The 20,636-nt window shown below is 39.7% G+C and overlaps 1 protein-coding gene across 1 annotated transcript; it reads right to left on the bottom strand.

The window, feature by feature from the left end:
* Window positions 1-4,972: 4,972 nt before the first annotated feature.
* Window positions 4,973-15,724, bottom strand: LOC309695586 (coiled-coil domain-containing protein 80-like). Its single transcript, XM_082516329.1, has 5 exons — window positions 15,619-15,724; window positions 14,199-14,355; window positions 11,320-11,456; window positions 6,466-6,734; window positions 4,973-5,842 (listed from the first exon to the last, which is right to left on the bottom strand). The coding sequence occupies exons 2-4, from the start codon at window positions 14,323-14,325 to the stop codon at window positions 6,702-6,704; spliced, it is 297 nt and encodes a 98-aa protein (XP_082372455.1). The 5' UTR covers window positions 14,326-14,355; window positions 15,619-15,724; the 3' UTR covers window positions 4,973-5,842; window positions 6,466-6,701.
* Between the last annotated feature and the right edge of the window lie 4,912 nt (window positions 15,725-20,636).

The raw sequence follows: 20,636 nt of genomic DNA on the forward strand, positions 1-20,636 counted from the left end.
CCAGGCTAAATGATGATCCTCTAAATTTGTGACACGCCATTTCCTCTCCAGATTACGAGTCATCTGCTTTAGGGTACGTGTTTCAGAATTATACCACGGAGTCAGGTACTTCTGATTTGAGGCCTTAGTTTTCACAGGAGCTACAGTATCCAGAGTCGTACGTAGTGAGGAGGTGAAATTATTAACAAGATAATCGACCTCTGTTGGGGTAGCGTTCAGATAGCTGCTTTGCTCTGTGTTGGTACAGGGCATTGGAGATGATAACAGTGGGTGGATTATATTCTTAAACTTAGTTACAGTGCTTTCAGAAAGACATCTACTTTGATAAAGTCTACTCTTCACCGCTGTGTAATCAATTATTGTAAAAGTAAATGTTATCAGGAAATGATCAGACAGGAGAGGGTTTTCAGGAAACACTGTTAAATGTTCAGGTTCGATGCCATATGTTAAAACAAGATCTAGAGTGTGATTAAAGTGGTGGGTGGGTTCTTTTACATTTTGAGAGAAACCAATTGAGTCTAATAACAGATTAAATGCCATGTTGAGGCTGTCATTTTTAGCATCTACATGGATGTTAAAATCACCCACAATAATTATTTTATCTGAGCTCAGAACTAAATTAGATATAAAGTCTGAGAAATCAGACAGAAACTCTGTGTAAGGCCCAGGTGGACGATAGATGATAACAAGTAAGACTGGTTTCTGAGTTTCACAGCTGGGGTGGACAATGTTAAGCATCAGGCTTTCAAATGAATTAAAAGTCTGTCTTGGTCTTTCATTAATTAATAGGCTGGTGTGAAAAATTGCTGCCACACCGCCCCCTCGGCCTGTGCTTCGAGATTTCTGGTAGTTAGAATGGCTCGGGGGTGTTGATTCATTTAAACTAACATAATCATCCTGCTGCAACCAGGTTTCTGTAAGGCAGAGTAAATCAATTTGTTGATCAATTATTAAGTCATGTACTAACAGAGACTTGGAGGAGAGAGACCTAATATTTAATAATCCACATTTCACTGTTTTACTCTTTGGTTCAGATGTGGATACTGTATTGTTCTTTCTTTGTGATTGTTTATGTTTAAGTTGTTTGTTGCTGGTTTTTAGTTTGTTTTTTGTCTTTTTGGAAGCTGACACAGTCTCTATGGAGATGGGTTTTTGGGGGGGTAGCAGGAGGAGAGAAGCTGCAGAGAAGCGTGTAAGACTGCAACTCTGCTTCCTGGTCCCAACTCTGGATAGTCATATTTTGGGGGGTTTAATAAATTTGTCCATATTTCTAGAAATGAGAGCTGCTCCATCCAAAGTGGGATGGATGCCGTCTCTCCTAACAAGACCAGGTTTCCTCCAGAAGGTTTGCCAATTATCTATGAAGCCCACATCGTTTCTGGGACACCACTCAGACAGCCAGCAATTTAAGGAGAACATGCGGCTAAACATGTCACTCCTGGTCTGATTGGGGAGGGGACCAGAGAAAACTACAGAGTCCGACATTGTTTTGGCAAAGTTGCACACCGATTCAATATTGATTTTAGTGACCTCCGATTGGCGTAACCGGGTGTCATTACTGCCGACGTGAATTATGATTTTACTGAATTTACGTTTACCCTTAGCCAGCAGTTTTAAATTTCCTTCAATGTCGCCTGCTCTGGCCCCTGGAAGACAATTGACTATGGTTGCCGGTGTCTCTAACTTCACATGTCTGAGAACAGAATCGCCAATTACCAGAGTTTGACCCCCGGCGGGTGTGTCGCCGAGTGGGGAAAAACGGTTAGACACATGAACGGGTTGGTGGTGTACCTGGGGCTTCTGTTTAGGACTATGCTTCCTCCTCACCGTGACCCAGCCGCCCTGATTCCCCAGCTGCTTGGGACCTGCCGGGGAACAGCTAGCGGGGCCTACGCTATTTTCGGCTGCACCAGCTACAGGGGCCTGGCTAGCTGCGGGTGAATGAAGGGTGCGAAGCCGAGTCTCCAATTCAGTAATCCTGGCCTCCAGCGCTGCAAATATGCTACATTTGTTACAGATATCATTACTGCTAAAGGAGGCCGAGGAGTAACTAAACATCTGACACAATGAGCAAGAAAGTGCAGGAGGGACAGGTGAAGTAGCCATGGTGCTAATGAGTCGGCTACGAGCTAAGCTAGGCTAGCGAGACAGTACAGAGACAGTGAGTGAATACTTTGGCTATAAATTAGGTAGTGAGTACACAGAAAGTGTGCTTCGGAGGAAGCACGTGAAGATTATACTATGAAAGAAGAATGTATTTAAAAGTTGTTAATTAAATCGCTAAGCAAATAAGCTACTCAGAAACACCACTGTGTTTGAGCAGGAACAGGAAGTGATACTCTACCACAGAGCGAGCGAACACCAAGTGACAGCGCCACCAAGAGCAAAAACCAACTAGAGTTACAATAATAAAGCAATGAGGAGGGGGAAGTAATAAATATGAAATAATGTCATTATGATGATTCCATTTGTTTCACTATCCACTCTGTGCAGGGCAAAGCTTATTACATGTTTAAACTGTAGAGATACAATAATTTTACTGCTGTAAAATCCAACTTTTGTCTTATTTAAAATATAAATCTAATATAATCTGCTTCTTAATGTATGTTCTTTAAAATACAGCGTGTGTTTTTAATATATTATAATTATAATAATGCATAATTATGTGGACATGCATATTAAATTGTTTTTTAGTGAAATATAATCCCTCCAGAAAGGCAGGAAAAGCCCGGAAACTTACTTTAAAACTAAATATGTTCCCTAAAACGGTGACAGAGCTACAGACCCATGACAGCCTTACACAGGTAGCCAGCAGCTGTGACCAGCACTACATGTGCAGTTAATAAAAGGACAGGTAATGTTTGTCGCGCTGTTGCACACACAGCACGCTCGTTTGTTTCAGTTCGTCAGTTGCAACAAGACAGCTTACCAACGTGTACGTAATAAATCAAAAATCAAATCAAATCAAATCACTTTTATTGTCACATCACATGTGCAGGTACACTGGTAAAGCACATGTGAGTGAAATTCTTGTGTGCGAGCTTCACAAGCAACAGAGTTGTGCAAAATACAATAATGTAAACAAGCAAAATACAAGAATGGCTACATCTGAAACTAATAAATATATGTACAATATATAATAGTATATGCATTTCGTATAATAGTATATGCATTTAAGCTAATAAGCTAATACTCCTGTGTGCTACACACTACAGTGCACGCTGTACACCTACTTACTGGTTGTGTCGCATCAGTCTGTGTCTCTGAGTTAACTTGTGTTTCTCCTACAGCTCCGGACCGCTAAAAATGCGCGTGCTCTTTGTGAGCTCGTTCCCGGCTCGTAACCAGCGCGTTCTGCCGTCAAGGGCGATCATTGGTTAAATGTGATCATGTGACTGATGCAAGCCAGATCCTTTTATTTAGCAAAACTGTGATTAATAGTTAAATATTATTGTTGAGGGGCACAGACAGGACTCCGCACACACACATTAAAAAAAAAAATATATATATATTTTTTTAAAAAGTTGCCTCAACAAAAGGGCACTTTGGGCACCCATCAGGAAAGGGGCGGGTGCTCAAGCCCCTCTAGCCCCCCCCTCTGCACGTGCCTGCTATGCAGCTCCGCAGACAGGAGATGGCCATCCAGCAGTGGCTTCGCATGCGCTGCCCTGAAGACTAATATGGTGGCTATGGTTACCATCAACGAACACGGTTATCAGGATGGCTATCACCAGGGGTATGGTGATAAAAGGTGCGTGCATTCCAATGATGCACACTGGCCTGCAGCTGGTCCTTGGTGCTACCTTCCTTTGGCCCAAAACCTTTGTGTGTCTTTCCCATCTCCCACCGGGCAGTTGGCACAGACGACTATTTTGTAGCACTTAGTGAAGGGAAGAAAAATGCTTTCACATATCCAGTTCTTTAACATTCCCTATATAGCATAGTACGCTGCTTTATACTTAGCAGCGTCAGATCTGGTTAGTCAGTAAATTTATGGATGAACCTGAAGGTTCAGAAATGGATTGCGTACTTTAGTTTTTGCCGGGTTTGTTTTTTTTTGTTTATTTCAACTTAAAACATTATTGCATCGTGTGTCATCTCTAACAGGCTTTTTTAGATCAGACTTACATAGTTTCAGCACACACGTTGATTTTGTAGATAATAGAACATTTTTATTGGACATCTGTTGCATTTGAAGTGCAGTTACCAATAATATTATTAAAAGCATCACATTATTTCTCTTTTGTAAAGTTTCTGTTGCTATACATTGTTTCTATTTATTCTTTGTTTCTATATGGCTATATGAAAATAAACATTTGTTTACTACCAGGTCCTTTAAATTATTTGTCTCACTTTCAGTGCCAATGCGCTGCAATAATCTTTTGAGCAACACCTCCCCCTAGTGGCAAAAGTGGAAAAATATTTCCAAGTATATTTTAGTGGTCATGTAATGATTGAAACAACCTGCCGTACTTGTAATATCTACAGTAGTTTTAGACCTTCTCAACTTACTGTCCCCTCAATGCAATCACATTTGCAAAAACACTTTGCGAGTAAGAAGGGCTTGAATCCACCTACCCATTTTCTTCCACTTATCCAATTAAGGGCATGGGGAGGCTGGAGCATCTCTCAGCTGCCATAGAGCAAGAGACAGAGTTTGTATTAAACATGGCCAAAGTGTATGTACAAGTGAGTCTTGTTCATTTAAAGCTTAGACATCAGACTGCGTTACAGTCTCTTTTCTCTTGGATCTGTATAATGTTAGTGGGTGTGGAACACTGTTATTCAGCAGGTGGGTAAACTATCTAAGAGTTGGCTTAAAGGAACTGATAGGGAGCTAAAACAGCTATCAAGCATGTGCAAAGTAATAGAAGAAAAACATGGAGTTAGAGCAGCTAGTACCCTTTAGGTCTTCCTCCAGAAAACCTCAGTATTTAAATAAATGCACAAATTTATGACAAGACATCAGCGATTGTATTAAATTGCATTACTTGCACAGAAGTAAAACAACTTGCCATTTATTTTACAAGAAAATGCATTCACACGTGAGGATTTTAATGGCACAAACAACAATCTTTAGACAATGTTATTTTACAGTTTAACAAGAAAATATTCAAGCCCCAAGTAAGAGAGGCAGGGAGTTTGTGGTGCTGACAGAAAGTCAGGCATTAGTGGCAATTATGTCAATGCCACTTATTCTGGCTCAGAAAATAAACAAATAAAAAAATAAACTGCCTCTTCCACAGTACAATACAAACTGAATTCATCATAGTGTGGATAAAGATTCAAAATCACCACAATTTCAAACAAATCTATTATCAAAACAATCCTGAAACTGCAGTTTCTGGTCCTTAGACGTCCAGCACCAGCAAGCAGTCAAATAGCAGCATGTACAACAGGAATCATGTAAAGAAATACACTGTCCATAAAAGGAATCCATAATGAATCCAAAAGTATCACTTATTTTCCAACAAACAGCGTTGCTGGTACTTTCCCCCATATGAATGACAGCAGTCATCCACAGACAGGCACGTTTCCAAAATATACACATTTCGCTAATTCTGTTATTAAACACTTTGTTTTTAATTCTAGGAGTCTATCATATAATCTATCAACAGTATCTTTCACCGTTTACCTGCTTATCACTGTTCAAATAAATGCTTTCACAGACAATCTGTGACCATGTTCCATCCAGTCAATTGTCCAGTTCGATATCAGCAGCAGGAAAGATGCAGAGTATCCTCTGGATACTTGGGAGTGAGCTCTATCATTACTACAAGGACTCTTCATCAGAAACACTGTCTGCATTTGCCTTTGTCAGGAGCTCGAGCTCCTCACTGTCCTGCAACACAAAAAAGAGACAAGGCATCAGAATGAATGAACAAGTGATCAAATCCAGTGGACAAATCTGCAGACATTGAGGCACTGTGCACATCTTTTTTCTGTTTTCAGAAAGTGGAGGGCAGTATTTACTCCCCGAAAAACACCGGGGAAGTACCGTGCATTTTAAAGCCACGGCTGCCAATGGAGAGGGTATTTTTGTTAGTGCTCTAGCAAAGAAACAAACACCTGAAACCTGGCATTTCACCTGATTTACAGGGTTTCTTCAATACAGAACAGGACGCTGGGGATGAAAAGAATTCCAGGATAGTATCCCCACAGACTACTGTATTGTTAAATAGCTTCTTCCATCAAAAAACACTTGACTACTAAAGGAATTCTATGAAGTAAGGCTCCAGCATGAGCCTGGATGCTATTTTCATAGCTGGGAATCAGGTTTCCTCTTGCACTCAAGAAATGACATTACAGAGAAACAAGAGCCAAGTTTCCTGCAGAGCACTTGGTATGTGGGCGGGAGTAGAGGAAGTGGATATACATCGGGGTTAGGTGAGCGAAGTTGTGTGAGGAAAAGGAGTGTGTGGGCTTGTGTGCGTGACTACTGAGGATTTGTGGTTTGTCTCCTACCCCTCTTGACCTCTCAAACACCTCCCCGTTGATGACCCGTAGTTTCTCCCGCTGCAGGCTATATTCCAGGTCCTTGGGCCAGCTGGCATTGTAGATAAAGATGGCCAGCAGGACCGTGGGTGCCTGGAGGAAGAAGTCCAGCGAAGGGTGGAAGTCAAAGAGGAAGAGGGAGAGGCCTGTGACCAGAACAGTAGTGAACTGGCCAGTCAGCACATGGAACATGTTGTCTCTGAATTTTAAGATGAAGGCCACGGATAAGCCCAGGGCAGCTAGGGAGAACACAGAAGATTATGAGTTCTTCAAATGCATACTAGAGATAGATAAATGAACTAGTCCAGTTAATAACAAATTACACCCAGCAGCTGGATTAGTGTAACTTAGCACTGATGCCAGAAGCAGGACCAAATACCCACCAGGCTCTGTTCAAAGGCATAAAACAACTCAAGTACCAGCAGCTTACAAGATCACAAGTTAAGATGATTTTGTCTGTAGACGACAGAAATTGTACAAAGTAGTGGTTTTGCATGCTACAGTCTTTTGGAGCCCCCACCCCAACCCCTCCTCTATTTACGCCAGCTTTCATCTGATTGGCTGCCCCTACATCTGAGCTTCTACAAACAGAACCAGGTGCTGCACCACTTCCTCTGCTTATCAATTTGACAGACTTCCTTCAACCCAGCCATGCCTTCCAGCTCATCCTGGAGGACACAGTATTCCCCAAGCCCGCTGAGACCTCCTCCCAGTAGGACATGGCCAAAAACACCTCACCTACCTAGGAGTCCAGGAGGAATCCTGGTTAGATGCCCCGAGTACCTCAACTGTCTTCTTTTGATGAACATATTTTCTCTTCCTCAAGCAACTTATATAATCCACATGGACATGTTTGCATATAATTCAAAGCAGCAAACTAATTAAATTAAATTAAATTAAATTAAATTAAATTAAATTAAATTAAATTAAATTAAATTAAATTAAATTAAATTAGAGTGGACATCTCCAGCAACAGAAATGACAGTAGGAGATCTCAGTTCAATAAACATCACACTTATGCCTGCTTGATATTCATCTTTCAGTCATATGCTGTATAAAACAGTATTCAAATGTCCCTCTGATGTGAGAATGATGCACTACAGTGCTGACTGAAGTTATCAATCTTGTGATAGGCAGAAACACCAAAAGTTAAAAATGGAACAGTCAGGTCACTAAACTGCTGAGACTGGAGTGGGGCTGGTGGAAACTGTGGCAGACCAGGGCACTGAAACATAGACAGACAGTTCTTTTGCAATGAAAAACATAAACACCCATGCTCCCGGTAGGTTTCCGCTGTGTCAGCTGTTTACATTATAGGTGCTTATGCAGTAACCATGGTAACCACGGACTCTGAGCGGCTGGATCGACGGAGGTCAGACAACAATTTTACATATATGATCTTCAAACAGGACACAGCCATTATCCGTCCTGGCCTCATATCAAATGTGAACGCAGACTGAGTCTATGTTTGACGTTTGCTTTATATCTAATCTTCCTCTCAAACATTTAAACAGCAGCGAGTCTGCAGCTGAGGGAACACAAACTCAAATTCTCGGATTGAACAGGTTTGCTCGTTTCTTGCGTGTATTCATTTGGTGATTTATTAAATGTGTAACTGTTATTCTAATCTGCTGCTGAGTCTCGTACGCTGATGAAAATGCAGAAAACACAGATCACGAACACCTGTTCAACCAATCACTTTCATTCCACTTTGATCTGCGACAAACTGACGGTTCATCTCTGTTACAGTGTTGCGTTAGACTGCTATATTTTTTTGTTCTTTATGCTGTAGATTTTCATGTCTCTGGAATAGTTGGCAGTAATAAGGATGATCTTCTGTAAAATCATATTGATATGACCCGTGACATATTCGTACATGTCAGTTAGACTAGTCAGCTGGGAAACTGTTAACTCATAGAGCTGACGATATCGTGGATATGCTGACCTCGCTCCGTGGTGTACAGGGCCGTTTACCCTCATGATTACTATTCACAATAAAAATATTAGCCGAACATCATGAAGTCTGTATGTGTTTCATAGTGTCGAACAACCTTTGTACAGTTAAAGCCAGCAGTTACTACATGACGGAAACACCAACGTTATCTCTTTTATACGTTTATACGCAGGTCACGCTGATTACTGAACAAAAACCCAAAGATCAGCTGTTAATCGAATTTATTTGCTCTCTCTCCTCCTTAAACATGTTTTTAATGTTAGTTATAATTCAGAATTGGCGACTGAAACACGTAGGACACATAAGAACATCAGGAAATAAAACCCCGATAAATATAACCTCAGTAAAAGAAGTCAGTGTCAGCGGGGGTTATTACAGCTGTGTACCAGGGCCTGCGCTTTGTCAGTGGTAATAACTTGATTGCTTGCGAGGCGAACGGGTCTATCCTGGGCAGACATCTCCAAAATCATCGAAGCACTTTTGCAAAGAGGCTGTATCTTGACAAACCGACCAGACATATGAAGATTAAATCACTACATTCTCGCTAAAAAAAATATTAAAACAGTATTTGGTGACACACAAACAGGGTTTTTCAAAGTTCAGTTCTGTTAGTTTCCACATGCCGGTTGTTGTGTGCTAAAAACAATGGCCACCAGGCCAAAGCAATGGTTTTGACTCGATCAGTGTTAACCCCGCCTCCTGAGTTTGATGGGTGAGGTTGACAGATAAAATTATTTCATGGTGAGACCTGAAGGAGTCAACTGTGCCAAAATGAATTAATTAAATACACAATTAAATAATTATTTAAATGTGGCAATAATTAATTAAAATGTGAAATAAATAAATAAATAAATAATTAAATGTGTCAATAATTAATTAAATGTGTCATTAATTAATTAAATGTGTCAATAATTAATTAATTAATTACATTTGTTGTAAATATTTATGTAATTAATTATTTCCGATAATTAATTAATTTGTGCATGTAAATGGAGAGTCCTCTTCACACACTGAGGTTAATTATAGAGTTCCACAGGGTTCAGTGCTAGGACCAATTCTGTTTACATTATACATGCTTCCCTTAGGCAGTATCATTAGAAGACATAGCATTCATTTTCACTGCTATGCTGATGACACCCAGCTCTATCTGTCCATGAAGCCAGATAACACACACCAATTAGTTAAACTGCAGGAATGTCTTAAAGACATAAAGACCTGGATGGCCGCTAACTTTCTGCTTCTTAATTCAGATAAAACTGAGGTTATTGTACTCGGCCCTGAAAATCTTAGAAATATGGTATCTAACCAGATTCTTACTCTGGATGGCATTACCTTGGCCTCCAGTAACGCTGTGAGGAACCTTGGAGTCATTTTTGACCAGGATATGTCCTTCAATGCACATATTAAACAAATATGTAAGACTGCGTTCTTCCATTTGCGCAACATCTCTAAAATTAGAAATATCCTGTCTCAGAGTGACGCTGAAAAACTAGTTCATGCATTTATTACTTCCAGGCTGGACTACTGTAATTCATTATTATCAGGATGTCCAAAAAACTCACTGAAAAGCCTTCAGCTAATCCAAAATGCTGCAGCAAGAGTCCTGACAGGGACTAGAAAGAGAGAGCATATTTCTCCTGTTTTGGCTTCCCTTCATTGGCTTCCTGTTAAATCCAGAATTGAATTCAAAATCCTGCTCCTCACATACAAGGTCTTAAATAATCAGGCCCCATCTTATCTTAATGACCTTGTAGTACCATATCACCCTATTAGAGCACTTCGCTCTCGCTCTGCAGGCCTACTTGTTGTTCCTAGAGTATTTAAAAGTAGAATGGGAGGCAGAGCCTTCAGTTTTCAGGCCCCTCTTCTGTGGAACCAGCTTCCAGTTTGGATTCGGGAGACAGACACTATCTCTACTTTTAAGATTAGGCTTAAAACTTTCCTTTTTGCTAAAGCATATAGTTAGGGCTGGACCAGGTGACCCTGAATCCTCCCTTAGTTATGCTGCAATAGATGTAGGCTGCCGGGGGATTCCCATGATGCATTGAGTTTTTCCTTTCCAGTCACCTTTCTCACTCACTATGTATTAATAGACCTCTCTGCATTCAATCATATCTGTTATTAACCTCTGTCTCTCTTCTACAGCATGTCTTTTATCCTGTCTTCCTTCTTTCTCCCCAACCGGTCGTGGCAGAAGGCCGCCCCTCCCTGAGCCTGGTTCTGCCGGAGGTTTCTTCCTGTTAAAAGGGAGTTTTTCCTTCCCACTGTTGCCAAAGTGCTTGCTCATAGGGGGTCATATGATTGTTGGGCTTTTCTCTGTATCTATGAAGCGCCTTGAGGTGACTTTTGTTGTGATTTGGCGCTATATAAATAAAATTGAATTGAATTGAAAATTGAATTGAATCAAGACGTGAGTGTGTGTGGTTCATTTAGGGGACATCTTTACATTTTAGAGTGAAAAAACAGCTTGACTTACATGCTTTCCAAATTCACACCGCATTAATTTAAGTATTCAACAAGTTAATTGATCTACACAGCACGGCCATTCTGTTATGGGGCTGCCCATCACATACTAGCTACTTTTGGCTGCCCCTTTATTATCAATTTTACATGCCTTGATGTGACTGTGGTCTGGCCCTATTTACCTAAACCTGAATTAAATTATTCACAAGTCACTACAACAGGTATACTTGTGTTTAATTTGGTGTATTTGATGCTCTTCCCGACACAGCTGTCAAGGGATTTTTTTTCCTCCTCCTGGTACTTAAATAGGGATCTTTCACTGTTAGGCAAATGTGCAAACCACTACACTATAGAGCCACAGCCTTCACATAATCCTCCTATATTGCTTAGAAAGAGTAAGTCTCTACCTTGACTCTCATGTCAGTGTCTGTGAGGACCATGTAGAACTCCTCGTAGGTCATGCCAAACTCTTTCCTCAGCTCTGTGATCAGATCCTGGTTTACCAGGTCTTCCTGACGAAAGCCCTTCATAGGCTTGTCATTCCCTGGAGAAATAAAGGCACATTAGAAGGATTCAATATCTACTTTCCTACTTTAAAGGGGGTACTAATTTCCCCTTTAAAGAATATCAATTAACTGTTAAAATCAAAGGAACATAACATTTATTGTATTTGGAATCTTAGTGAAATGGTCCAAAAGTCAAATGTAAATCTAATATATTGCCCGGAATATCAGATTGGGAAAATTGGGGAAAGAAGGAAAACTGCACACTATTGGTTAATCTGTCTTCTGTCATGTCTCCCTCCCCTCACTGCCAGTCGGTTGCGGCAGATGGCTGCCTCTCACTGAACCTGAGGTTTCTTCCTGTTCAAAAGGAGTTTTTTCTTTTTCTTCTTCTCACTGTCACCAAGTGATTGCTTGGTGACAGTGAGTCTTCTGAATGTTGTTTTGTTTTTTTGTTTTTTTCCTGACAATTATTCAAATGGTTATGGCTTCAAAAGGCTAGAAAAGTACAGGGCAGATACAAAAACAGCTTAAGGCATGTTACAGTCATATTTCTTAACGTAAAATGAAGAGCAATTGTTTCCCAGTTAATATGCTTACTCCTCTTTTAGTTTAGTTATCTATGCTGATTTCAAAAAACTGCTCCTTTAACAAATTTGTCTGAGAAGTTTAAGAATTAGACTCTTGAGTGAAGAGCAGAACTGAAGCATGCAGGACAAACTGGACAGACAGCAGCTGAGATCTAAAAGGGTTGGATGTCTCAGAAGTCTAATGGAGCTGGTGTTTATGCAGACCAAAGCCTTTAATCATAGCTCCTTCCGTGTGTGTGTGTATGACATACGGACCACAGAACAGTGTGTTCTTGGTGGCTGGTTTGCCCACTCTCTGCTGTGTAATGTGTATGAGCAATCAAGTCAGGAAACCCCCAGTACATGTAGGTGGCAGAAGACAGACTGCACACACAGATATGTACAGCAAACATTCTTTAATATGGTCTATATGCAAAACATACACTTGGCCAGCTAGGCTACAACCCAAAGATGAAGTCACTGTAACCAGAGGAGGGGCAATGCTGAAAGGACCAGCTGTTTGTACATGACCACCCACAGTGCGTTTCTCTCACTTCCAAGGACTCTTATGTTGACTTCCATTTACTTTCTTGAGATTCATTTACATACTGTTGCTTACCTTAACCTAAACTTAAATCAAGCCTTCATAATTAATATGAATGAAGACTTACCAACAGAGGTGGGTCACAACAATGTGACTACATAAAAACATGATGTCTGGATAAAACCTCATCTGCACATTGAGTGACAGACTTAAAAAGCTTAACAAAGAGCAGTTAACACACATCAACCGCAGCCTCTGGTTTGAGACAGCTATAAAATGTCTCAAAATAGAAGCCAAGCACAAATGACGCAGTGCGTCTCACAAAAACAGCAGCAGTTTTGTTGCATTTGAACAAGTAGGTTTTCAAGCACTGTTATAACTGCTCTCTGTGTGCATGTGGGTGTGATGAATTAAATGTCTCCAGCTTACACATCAACTCCGCAGGAGATGATGCACAGGAAAGGTATGCACTCTGGTTTGCTCTCCTGGTACATGTTATACAGACTCCTGTACTTCATAGCTGCTGAACTCATCACATTTTGGATTGGAAGCTGGAGGCATTCCTACCTCTAGCTACAAATAAAGTGTAATTACTAAAATAAGCAACGGTATTATGGTAAATGAGCCGAATCACTGAATTCAGAGGTCAACACTGTTTAGTATCACCTGCACAGAGAAGCACAAAACACTGTGGCTTTGGCAGAGTCGGTGCGCATTCTGGATGTGACTGTGGGAGCAGAGATCTCTGTTGAACACATCTAGTTTGACATAATGTGAGGAAGGTACAAGGACAGGACAGCAGACATGGCAGGAGACACTTTTCCTTGCCAGAGTCTCAGTATGGACAGCACTCACACAACAACATTTCCCTGAAAAATGGTATTTTAAGGCAAATCACATCTACTGTATTCCTAAAAACATTCAAACTTACTTACATTTATGACAGAATGCCTGAGTCTGTTTATTTCAGTACTAAGTAGAGAGCAAGCTTGAGTAGACAACGTGTTAAAGTCAAACTCTCTTGTATTGCAGGGTCTTTAGTATATAAAACAACTTGGGATGGCTGTTGTTGTAAATCGGGGCAATAAAAATAAACCTGGACTAACTGCTTTGTTGTTCTGTGTTTCTAGTTAACTTGTTTGGGTTTTTTTGTTTGTTTTTGTGTGGTGCACAGAAGTTCCCACTGTTGTGTTACTGGTTTAATATTGTTTTCCTCATAGTACATGTGAGTATTCTGTGTTTTCACAAAGTTGAACAGAAAAGCAGCAGCTCTTAAAATGACAGGAAAAGCATTTAGCTGGATCTACGATGACTCTGTCATCCTAAGGAAGATTTACTGACAGCGGAAACATGATTTTGATTTAGAATTACAACCTTTTGCTGGTTAACTGCAGTGTTTTGCTGCATGTAAGGGCTGTTTGGGAAATCCATCTTCAGTGCTGAAAACTTCAAAAATGTTTCAAAATGTTGCAGTTGAGAAATGCTGCACGTCCGGAAAACATCTGCTCCAAATTGAGAGCCACATGAGCTATTCAAAAAAAGTTCCTGGCTGAGCAACTGAAAGACTTGCTACAGTTAATAGCGATTAAGTGGCGCATACCATGTCAAAACAAGGAGCAAAAAAACAAAAATGGATTGAACCCTCTCACACTGCATATGGAACTACTTACCTATCTGATAGTGGTCGATTTTCATGGTGGAGTTGGTCAAAGAGCCAAAAATAGTTATGATAGAGACTTTCCTGATGGCCATCTCACACACAGACTCCAGGTACTCATCCCTCTGCTGAACATACATACTGTTCTCCTCACTGGGGGATGTAATCAGCTGGAGGAAGGGAGGGAGTGGAAACAGGGAGGTTAGAGTATCCTGTGTATGCTGTGACACGTGCGCGCAAATACAGTGTGCTGCAGAGGTGATGTTTACATTAACCTGCAGGCGGACGATGGGGCATATTTTCCCAGCCTGTTCACAGCACCACTGTGATAAGAATCTATACTGGCTGCAAAACAGAGCCGCACAGTCTGTTAGCTCACAGCTGTGCAGTCGGTCAAATACCTGGATGATGGTTGTGCTACCTACCCTACCACTTCACTATAAAGAAGTGACACTGTACAATAAATTGTACAGAGGTGCTTACCTGTTTGTTGACTAGTTTAAAATTAATCAACAATAAATTATTTGTCCTGATGTGAGTCTTTAGAACATTTCAGTACTCTGTCTTGGAAAACAAAGTCTTTCCTTATTGGAGCCGCACCAACTGTAGGTCACTTCCTTCTGCTCCACACTGCCAGCTGCTCAGTGATTCAGAATGGTGTAATGCTCAACTTCCCAACTCAAAACCTATCCAGTTGATCAAAATTTGAAGTCCAGAAAAAAAAAGCACTAATTTCATGTTTGACTAATGAGTTTGGCAGGCACGTCTGTTGGATCACTGATGGCTGTGTCTTTTAATTTCTCTTATAGCTGCATTCATTACTGTAGTGCTGATGTCTTTCTTTAAAGAAACTGTTTGAGATATTAGGGAATTTTGCTTATTTGCTTCCTTGCTGCAAGTTGGATGAAGAGATTGATCCCATTCTCGAGTTTGTTTGGGAAATATATTAAGTTACAGCTATTGGCCAGTTAGCTTAGCATAAAGCTGGCTGATAGTTGTATTTGACAGAAAACTCAGTTAATTACTGAGGAGATATTTAGATTATTACAGAAAGGAGGCAACATCAATTAATTACTGAGGTAATGCTAAATCAGAAATTAAATCACATATCATGCTTCATCTGTTGGAGCCATTTTTTGGCTGGGTGCAGAGAAGTCCATGCTATCTGCTTATCAGGAAGTGGCTGTGTTTGAAATATAATAGGCTAATAATCAACTGTTCCAGATGCCCATAGTCTGACATTTGAATTCATCTGTATTTTGGCAAGAAATCAAATAAGCACTTTGGCCAAAATGTTAAACCTGTCCTCACACTTAGCGATGGTGCTCTGAGTACTGACATTTCCCTCTGGCCAAAGCTCGAAGCCTGGAGTTTTGCCAGGTGAAAGAGCCTCTTATGAACTGTCAATATTATGTCATGCTATTACGTCTCACCAGCAGCCGCCTCCTGTTTTCAAAGTAATCCAGAAAGGAGGCAAGGGCACCCTTTGGTGGTGGCGTTGGCTTTTTAGTGGGCTTTGGATAGTCCACTTTGACGCCTTCTTTCCATTTTTCTTCCCCCAATCTTTCCCTCCTTTCCTGGCTTTCCTCTTCTGTCGGCTTTCTTGGCACCCTTGTCATTCTGTTTCTTCTTCTTGTCATGCTTATCGTGCTTTCCCTTCCTGGTAGGAGTGATAACAGTGATGACTTCTGACTCCTCTGGATTGCTTGCTGTTGGCTTGCTAGGCTCATACTTGTCTTCATACTCGTTAGTCAACACCAGTGCACAAAAGCAGATATTATTTTTCATTTTCTTCACTGATTCAAACATTGTGAGAATGATTTGGTCTTGAGCTGGTGTCGTGGTAAACTTTTCTTTGTACACACAAAAAATGATGGTGAAATGAGTTATGTTGGCTGCTAAACAGCTATTTCATTTGAAAAGCTCCAATGAAAAGCAATTAAAGTAATCAGCAAGAAGTGTGCTGCATATGTACTCATGGATATTATTTATAAATTTATGTAATGTATGGTTTTAGCACTAATATATACCCAGGTGTTTTGTATTCTATAAATAGCAGGAATCTGAAACCCATTAAAATACAAAGTCAATCTATTAAATCTATCTTTAAAATGAATGTTACAGATTACGTTGTCTCCACCGTTCTTCTTCTTGGTGGGTTTGGTCTTTGGGAGTCTGTGTGTGATGGGTAGCTTGCGGCTGTGTGGATCTCTGTTGAGTTTGTCAGTGCGGTTATCTCCAGCTGGGGTGGTTTTCGGTGGGTACCGTTCCCTCTCTGCGGTTGTAGTAGTATGGATCAGCGGCCTTTTTGTGGTGGGTTTTCTGGTTGTCGTTGTAGTTGCCCTGGTTGTTGTAGTAGTCGCAGTGGTGGTCGTGGGCTGGGTTGAAACCCAAGTTAGTAAAAATAAAACAAGTCATTAGTAGGATCAAGAAATTGAAAGCCAAAATTGTGTTTCTACAAGAAACTCATATGCTAGGCAGTGAGACAAATAGAATCAAACGTAGATGGCCAGGTCAAATTTTATCACCTCCTTACTCCTCCAGTTCTAGGGGCGTTATGATAATGATACACAAATCCATACCTTTTCATGTTGAGCATGTGCGTCAAGATTCTAATGGACGTTTTGTTTTTAATACTACAAGGTAACCTACTATCTACTAGACTCAATTTAATTAATACTTATGGCCCAAATGAAGATAATCCACATTTTTATAGAAATTTATTTCTTAAAATTTCAGATTTACAAGGTAAATGTATAATTGCTGGGGATTGCAATTTTCTTTGAACCCACAGAAGGATAAATCGTCAGGCATGGATAACACTTACAATAGAACACTAAAGGTGATCAAACAATTTATGAAGGAGTTCAATATAACCGACATATGGCGCGATCAAAATCCAACCAAATTACAATATTCTTGCTGGTCAGGTACACACAAAGTGTATTCCAGAATAGACTACTTTTTGGCATCAACTGAGCTGGCTCCTTATACAAAAGATATAGTATACAGTATAAGGAAATAATAATATCTGACCATGCAGCCGTTACTTTGACTTTCATAGAGTCAAAACTGATTAAAACTCGAATTGAATGGAGGTTTCAATTGAAGTGGATGCAAGACAAACAGTTTCTTGAGTTTTAGGCAAGCAAATTAATGAATACTTTGAGCACAATTCAAATCAAACATCGGCAAGTGTGAGATGGGACGCTTTCAAGGCATACTTAAGAGGGCAAATTATAAGCTATACTAGTAAGAAAACAAGAGAACGAAACCAAAAGATAAAATATCTGGAATAAAAAAATAAAAATGTTAGAAGAGACCAGCTTTCAATCAGGCCAGAATAAGGAGGACAATGTCAAAGAATTATTACTATTGAGAACGCAATATAACGAAATGACAAGCGAAAAAGCAGCTGTACATTTATTGAGATTAAAGTAACAATCCTATGACCAAGGTGAAAAACCCAGCAAACTCCTGGCTTAGCGTATAAAACAGCAGCAATCTGAAAGGGCAATTACCAAACTTGAAACTTCAAATGGAAATATCATAATAGACCCAATCAAGATAAGCAATGCATTTAAAGTTTTTTATGAAACGCTATATAATTCAGAATGCAACAATGAGGGTGCCCGCAGGATTCACCATTTGTTAGAGTATTTTAAGCTTTTATTGTCATGAAATGCAACTGAGTGATATACTGATAAGTGTTTAATATTTCTGCTTATGCCAAAACGTCTTTTTATCATGAACTCTCTGAACAATGGGCCACCACTGTTCGAGGAGATCACAAGAGATGTGTGCAAATATAACCATCCTTGCAAGAGCTCATTTCTTTAAGTATATTTTAGTTGTCAGCACATAGCAACAGAAGGTTTGCCATAGATAGCGTACAAAGCATTAACCACAATAAGTTGTGAAAACCAGCTGTTATTGTTAGATTAAGTTCCAGGAACTGCATGTTCTCCACCCACGAGTGAAGAGCGTGCAGCTAAGTTCCTGTTTTATCTGTGTGTTTCACTATGTACCATGAGTATAAATAAAGATGTAAGATCTGTGCGGGACGTGAGTCTCTCTGCTGAGCCCTCACCCGTGCACGTTAAAAACTGTTGAAGTGTCTGAGTGTCATTTCTTCACCTGAGTGTTTGATAATTGTTTAATCCCTCACACCATTATCTCCACTTTTATTCCCTTTAGCTATTGAACCTCTGGCAATAGCGGTTAGAACCAGTGGACAAATACAAGGTGTTAAGATTGGTAGAAAGGAGCATAGAATTGCGTTATTTGCTGATGATGTCATATTATTTTTAAAGCAACTAAAAACTTCTGTGTCTGCTGTAAAGGATTTAATAGACCAGTTTGGGGCCTTCTCAGGGTATAAAGTAAATGTAACAAAATCATCATTAATGTTACTTAAACAAGGGCTTTACTGTTAATTCTGAATTCACTCATCTAGGCATTAAAATAAAAGATGTGGTGGTACTTAAATATAATACAATTCTACAGAAAATTTCCAAAGATCTGGAGCGTTGGATAAGTTTACCACTATCTATAAGTGTTCTTAAAATAAATGTATTACCTAAACTCTTGTATATGTTTCAGAATGTCCCACTGGCTCCTCCTGCTGGATTGTTTACCAAACTAGCGTCATTAATCGGAGAGTTTATTTGGAACAAGAAGCATCCCCGCATTTGTTTGTCTTTGTTGTATCTTGCCTTTGATACAGGGGGGTTGAAATGCCCCAACTTTTACTGGTACTATCTGGCTATTCATCTAAGGACAATAATGTTTTATTTTTCATCCCCAAAACACCCCGTCTTGGGTGGGGATGGAAGAAAATTCTCTTAAAATGCCATTAAACTTGTACTTATACTCTGCACAGCCAAAACAATTAAAGAAAGAAACAAATAATCCTATAGTCCGAAATATGATTGAAGTTTGGTTTACAATAAAAGAAATTTTGAATATTAAGAATAATCTCTCTCATTTTAGTCCTATTTGGGGAAAATGCCTTATTTGCACCAGGAAATGTGGCAGATAAAGGTGTTAGGAAAGTGGGTGATCTTTTTTGTGATGGAATAATGGTTCCATTTGAGGATTTAGCCTGAAAATTTCAAATCCTCCAAAAACACTTCTTTAAGCATTTACAGATTAGAAGCTTCATTTCTTTCATGCAAAATCAGTCTCCCAACCTTCCCCAGTTAACTAATTTAGAGGAGTTAATGGTGGAGGGGAAAATGGTAACAAAGGCTTAATTTCAACATTCTATAACTGGATTGTCTCTGCCTCCCCAGAAACATCAGTTTCTAAGTTATAATCTTGGAGAAATGACCTAAATATTAATATTTCTGAGGAGACATGGAAGTCAATTTGCTTAAAATGACCCCAGGTATTTAAACTCATTTACCTTTAATACCTTTACTCCTTGCATATTTCAGATGAGCTGACCATCTGATGTAAAAGAATACATATTTTGGTCAAGGCATTGAAACCGAGGACAATTTTGACCTTTTCCGTGGCCACCTGGTGAATCATTTGTCCTAAATGTTCTGCTTCATCTTTTGAATCGTCTTTTGATCCATCCTGTGTGGGTTTGCTATCATTTGTCCCAGTTTGTCCCTGATGCTGTCAGATGTGTTTGATGGATAGATTGTGGAAGCAGTGAAACTGAGGATGAATTTCACCTCTCTTTGTGGCACAGGACACCCAGTTTTGTTTTTCATGGCTACCTTAGGAATCCTTTTACGTTCTTGTTCTTCCTCCTCTTCTGAATAGCCTTCAGATTCATCCTGTGTGGGTTTCCAGTCATATATATATATATATATATATATATATATATATATATATATATATATATATATATATATATATACATATATATACATACATATATATACAGTTGTGGTCAAAAGTTTACATACACTTGTAAACAATATAATATAATGGCTCTACCGAGTGTCCCGTTATTTCTAAAACTCTGATTTTTCTCTGATAGAGTGATTGGAACAGATACTTCTTTGTCACAAAAAACATTCATGAAGTTTGGTTCTTTAATGACTTTATTATGGGTTAACAGAAAAAAGTGATCACATCTGCTGGGTCAAAAATATACATACAGCAGTGCTAATATTTGGTTACATGTCCCTTAGCCATTTTCACTTCAATTAGGCGCTTTTGGTAGCCATCCACAAGCTTCTGGTTGAATCTTTGACCACTCCTCTTGACAGAATTGGTGCAGTTCAGTTAAATTTGATGGCTTTCTGACATGGACTTGTTTCTTCAGCATTGTCCACGTGTTTTCAATGGGGTTTAAGTCAGGACTTTGGGAAGGCCATTCTAAAACCCTTATTCTAGCCTGATTTAGCCATTTCTTTACCACTTTTGATGTGTGTTTGGGGTCATTGTCCTGTTGGAACACCCAACTGCGCCCAAGACCCAACCTTCATGCTGA

The sequence above is a fragment of the Aulonocara stuartgranti genome (assembly GCF_965226115.1).
Source record: "Aulonocara stuartgranti genome assembly, chromosome: 19".
In the NCBI taxonomy this organism is placed as follows: domain Eukaryota; kingdom Metazoa; phylum Chordata; class Actinopteri; order Cichliformes; family Cichlidae; genus Aulonocara; species Aulonocara stuartgranti.

Excerpts from the sequence above, each read along its gene's own strand:
- LOC309695586 (XM_082516329.1), bottom strand. The coding sequence starts at position 14,325 with ATGTATGTTCAGCAGAGGGATGAGTACCTGGAGTCTGTGTGTGAGATG. Across the intron at positions 11,457-14,198 it reads AATCGACCACTATCAGATAG|GGAATGACAAGCCTATGAAG; the intron begins GTAAGTAGTTCC and ends TTATTTCTCCAG. Across the intron at positions 6,735-11,319 it reads ACACTGACATGAGAGTCAAG|CTGCCCTGGGCTTATCCGTG; the intron begins GTAGAGACTTAC and ends TGTTCTCCCTAG.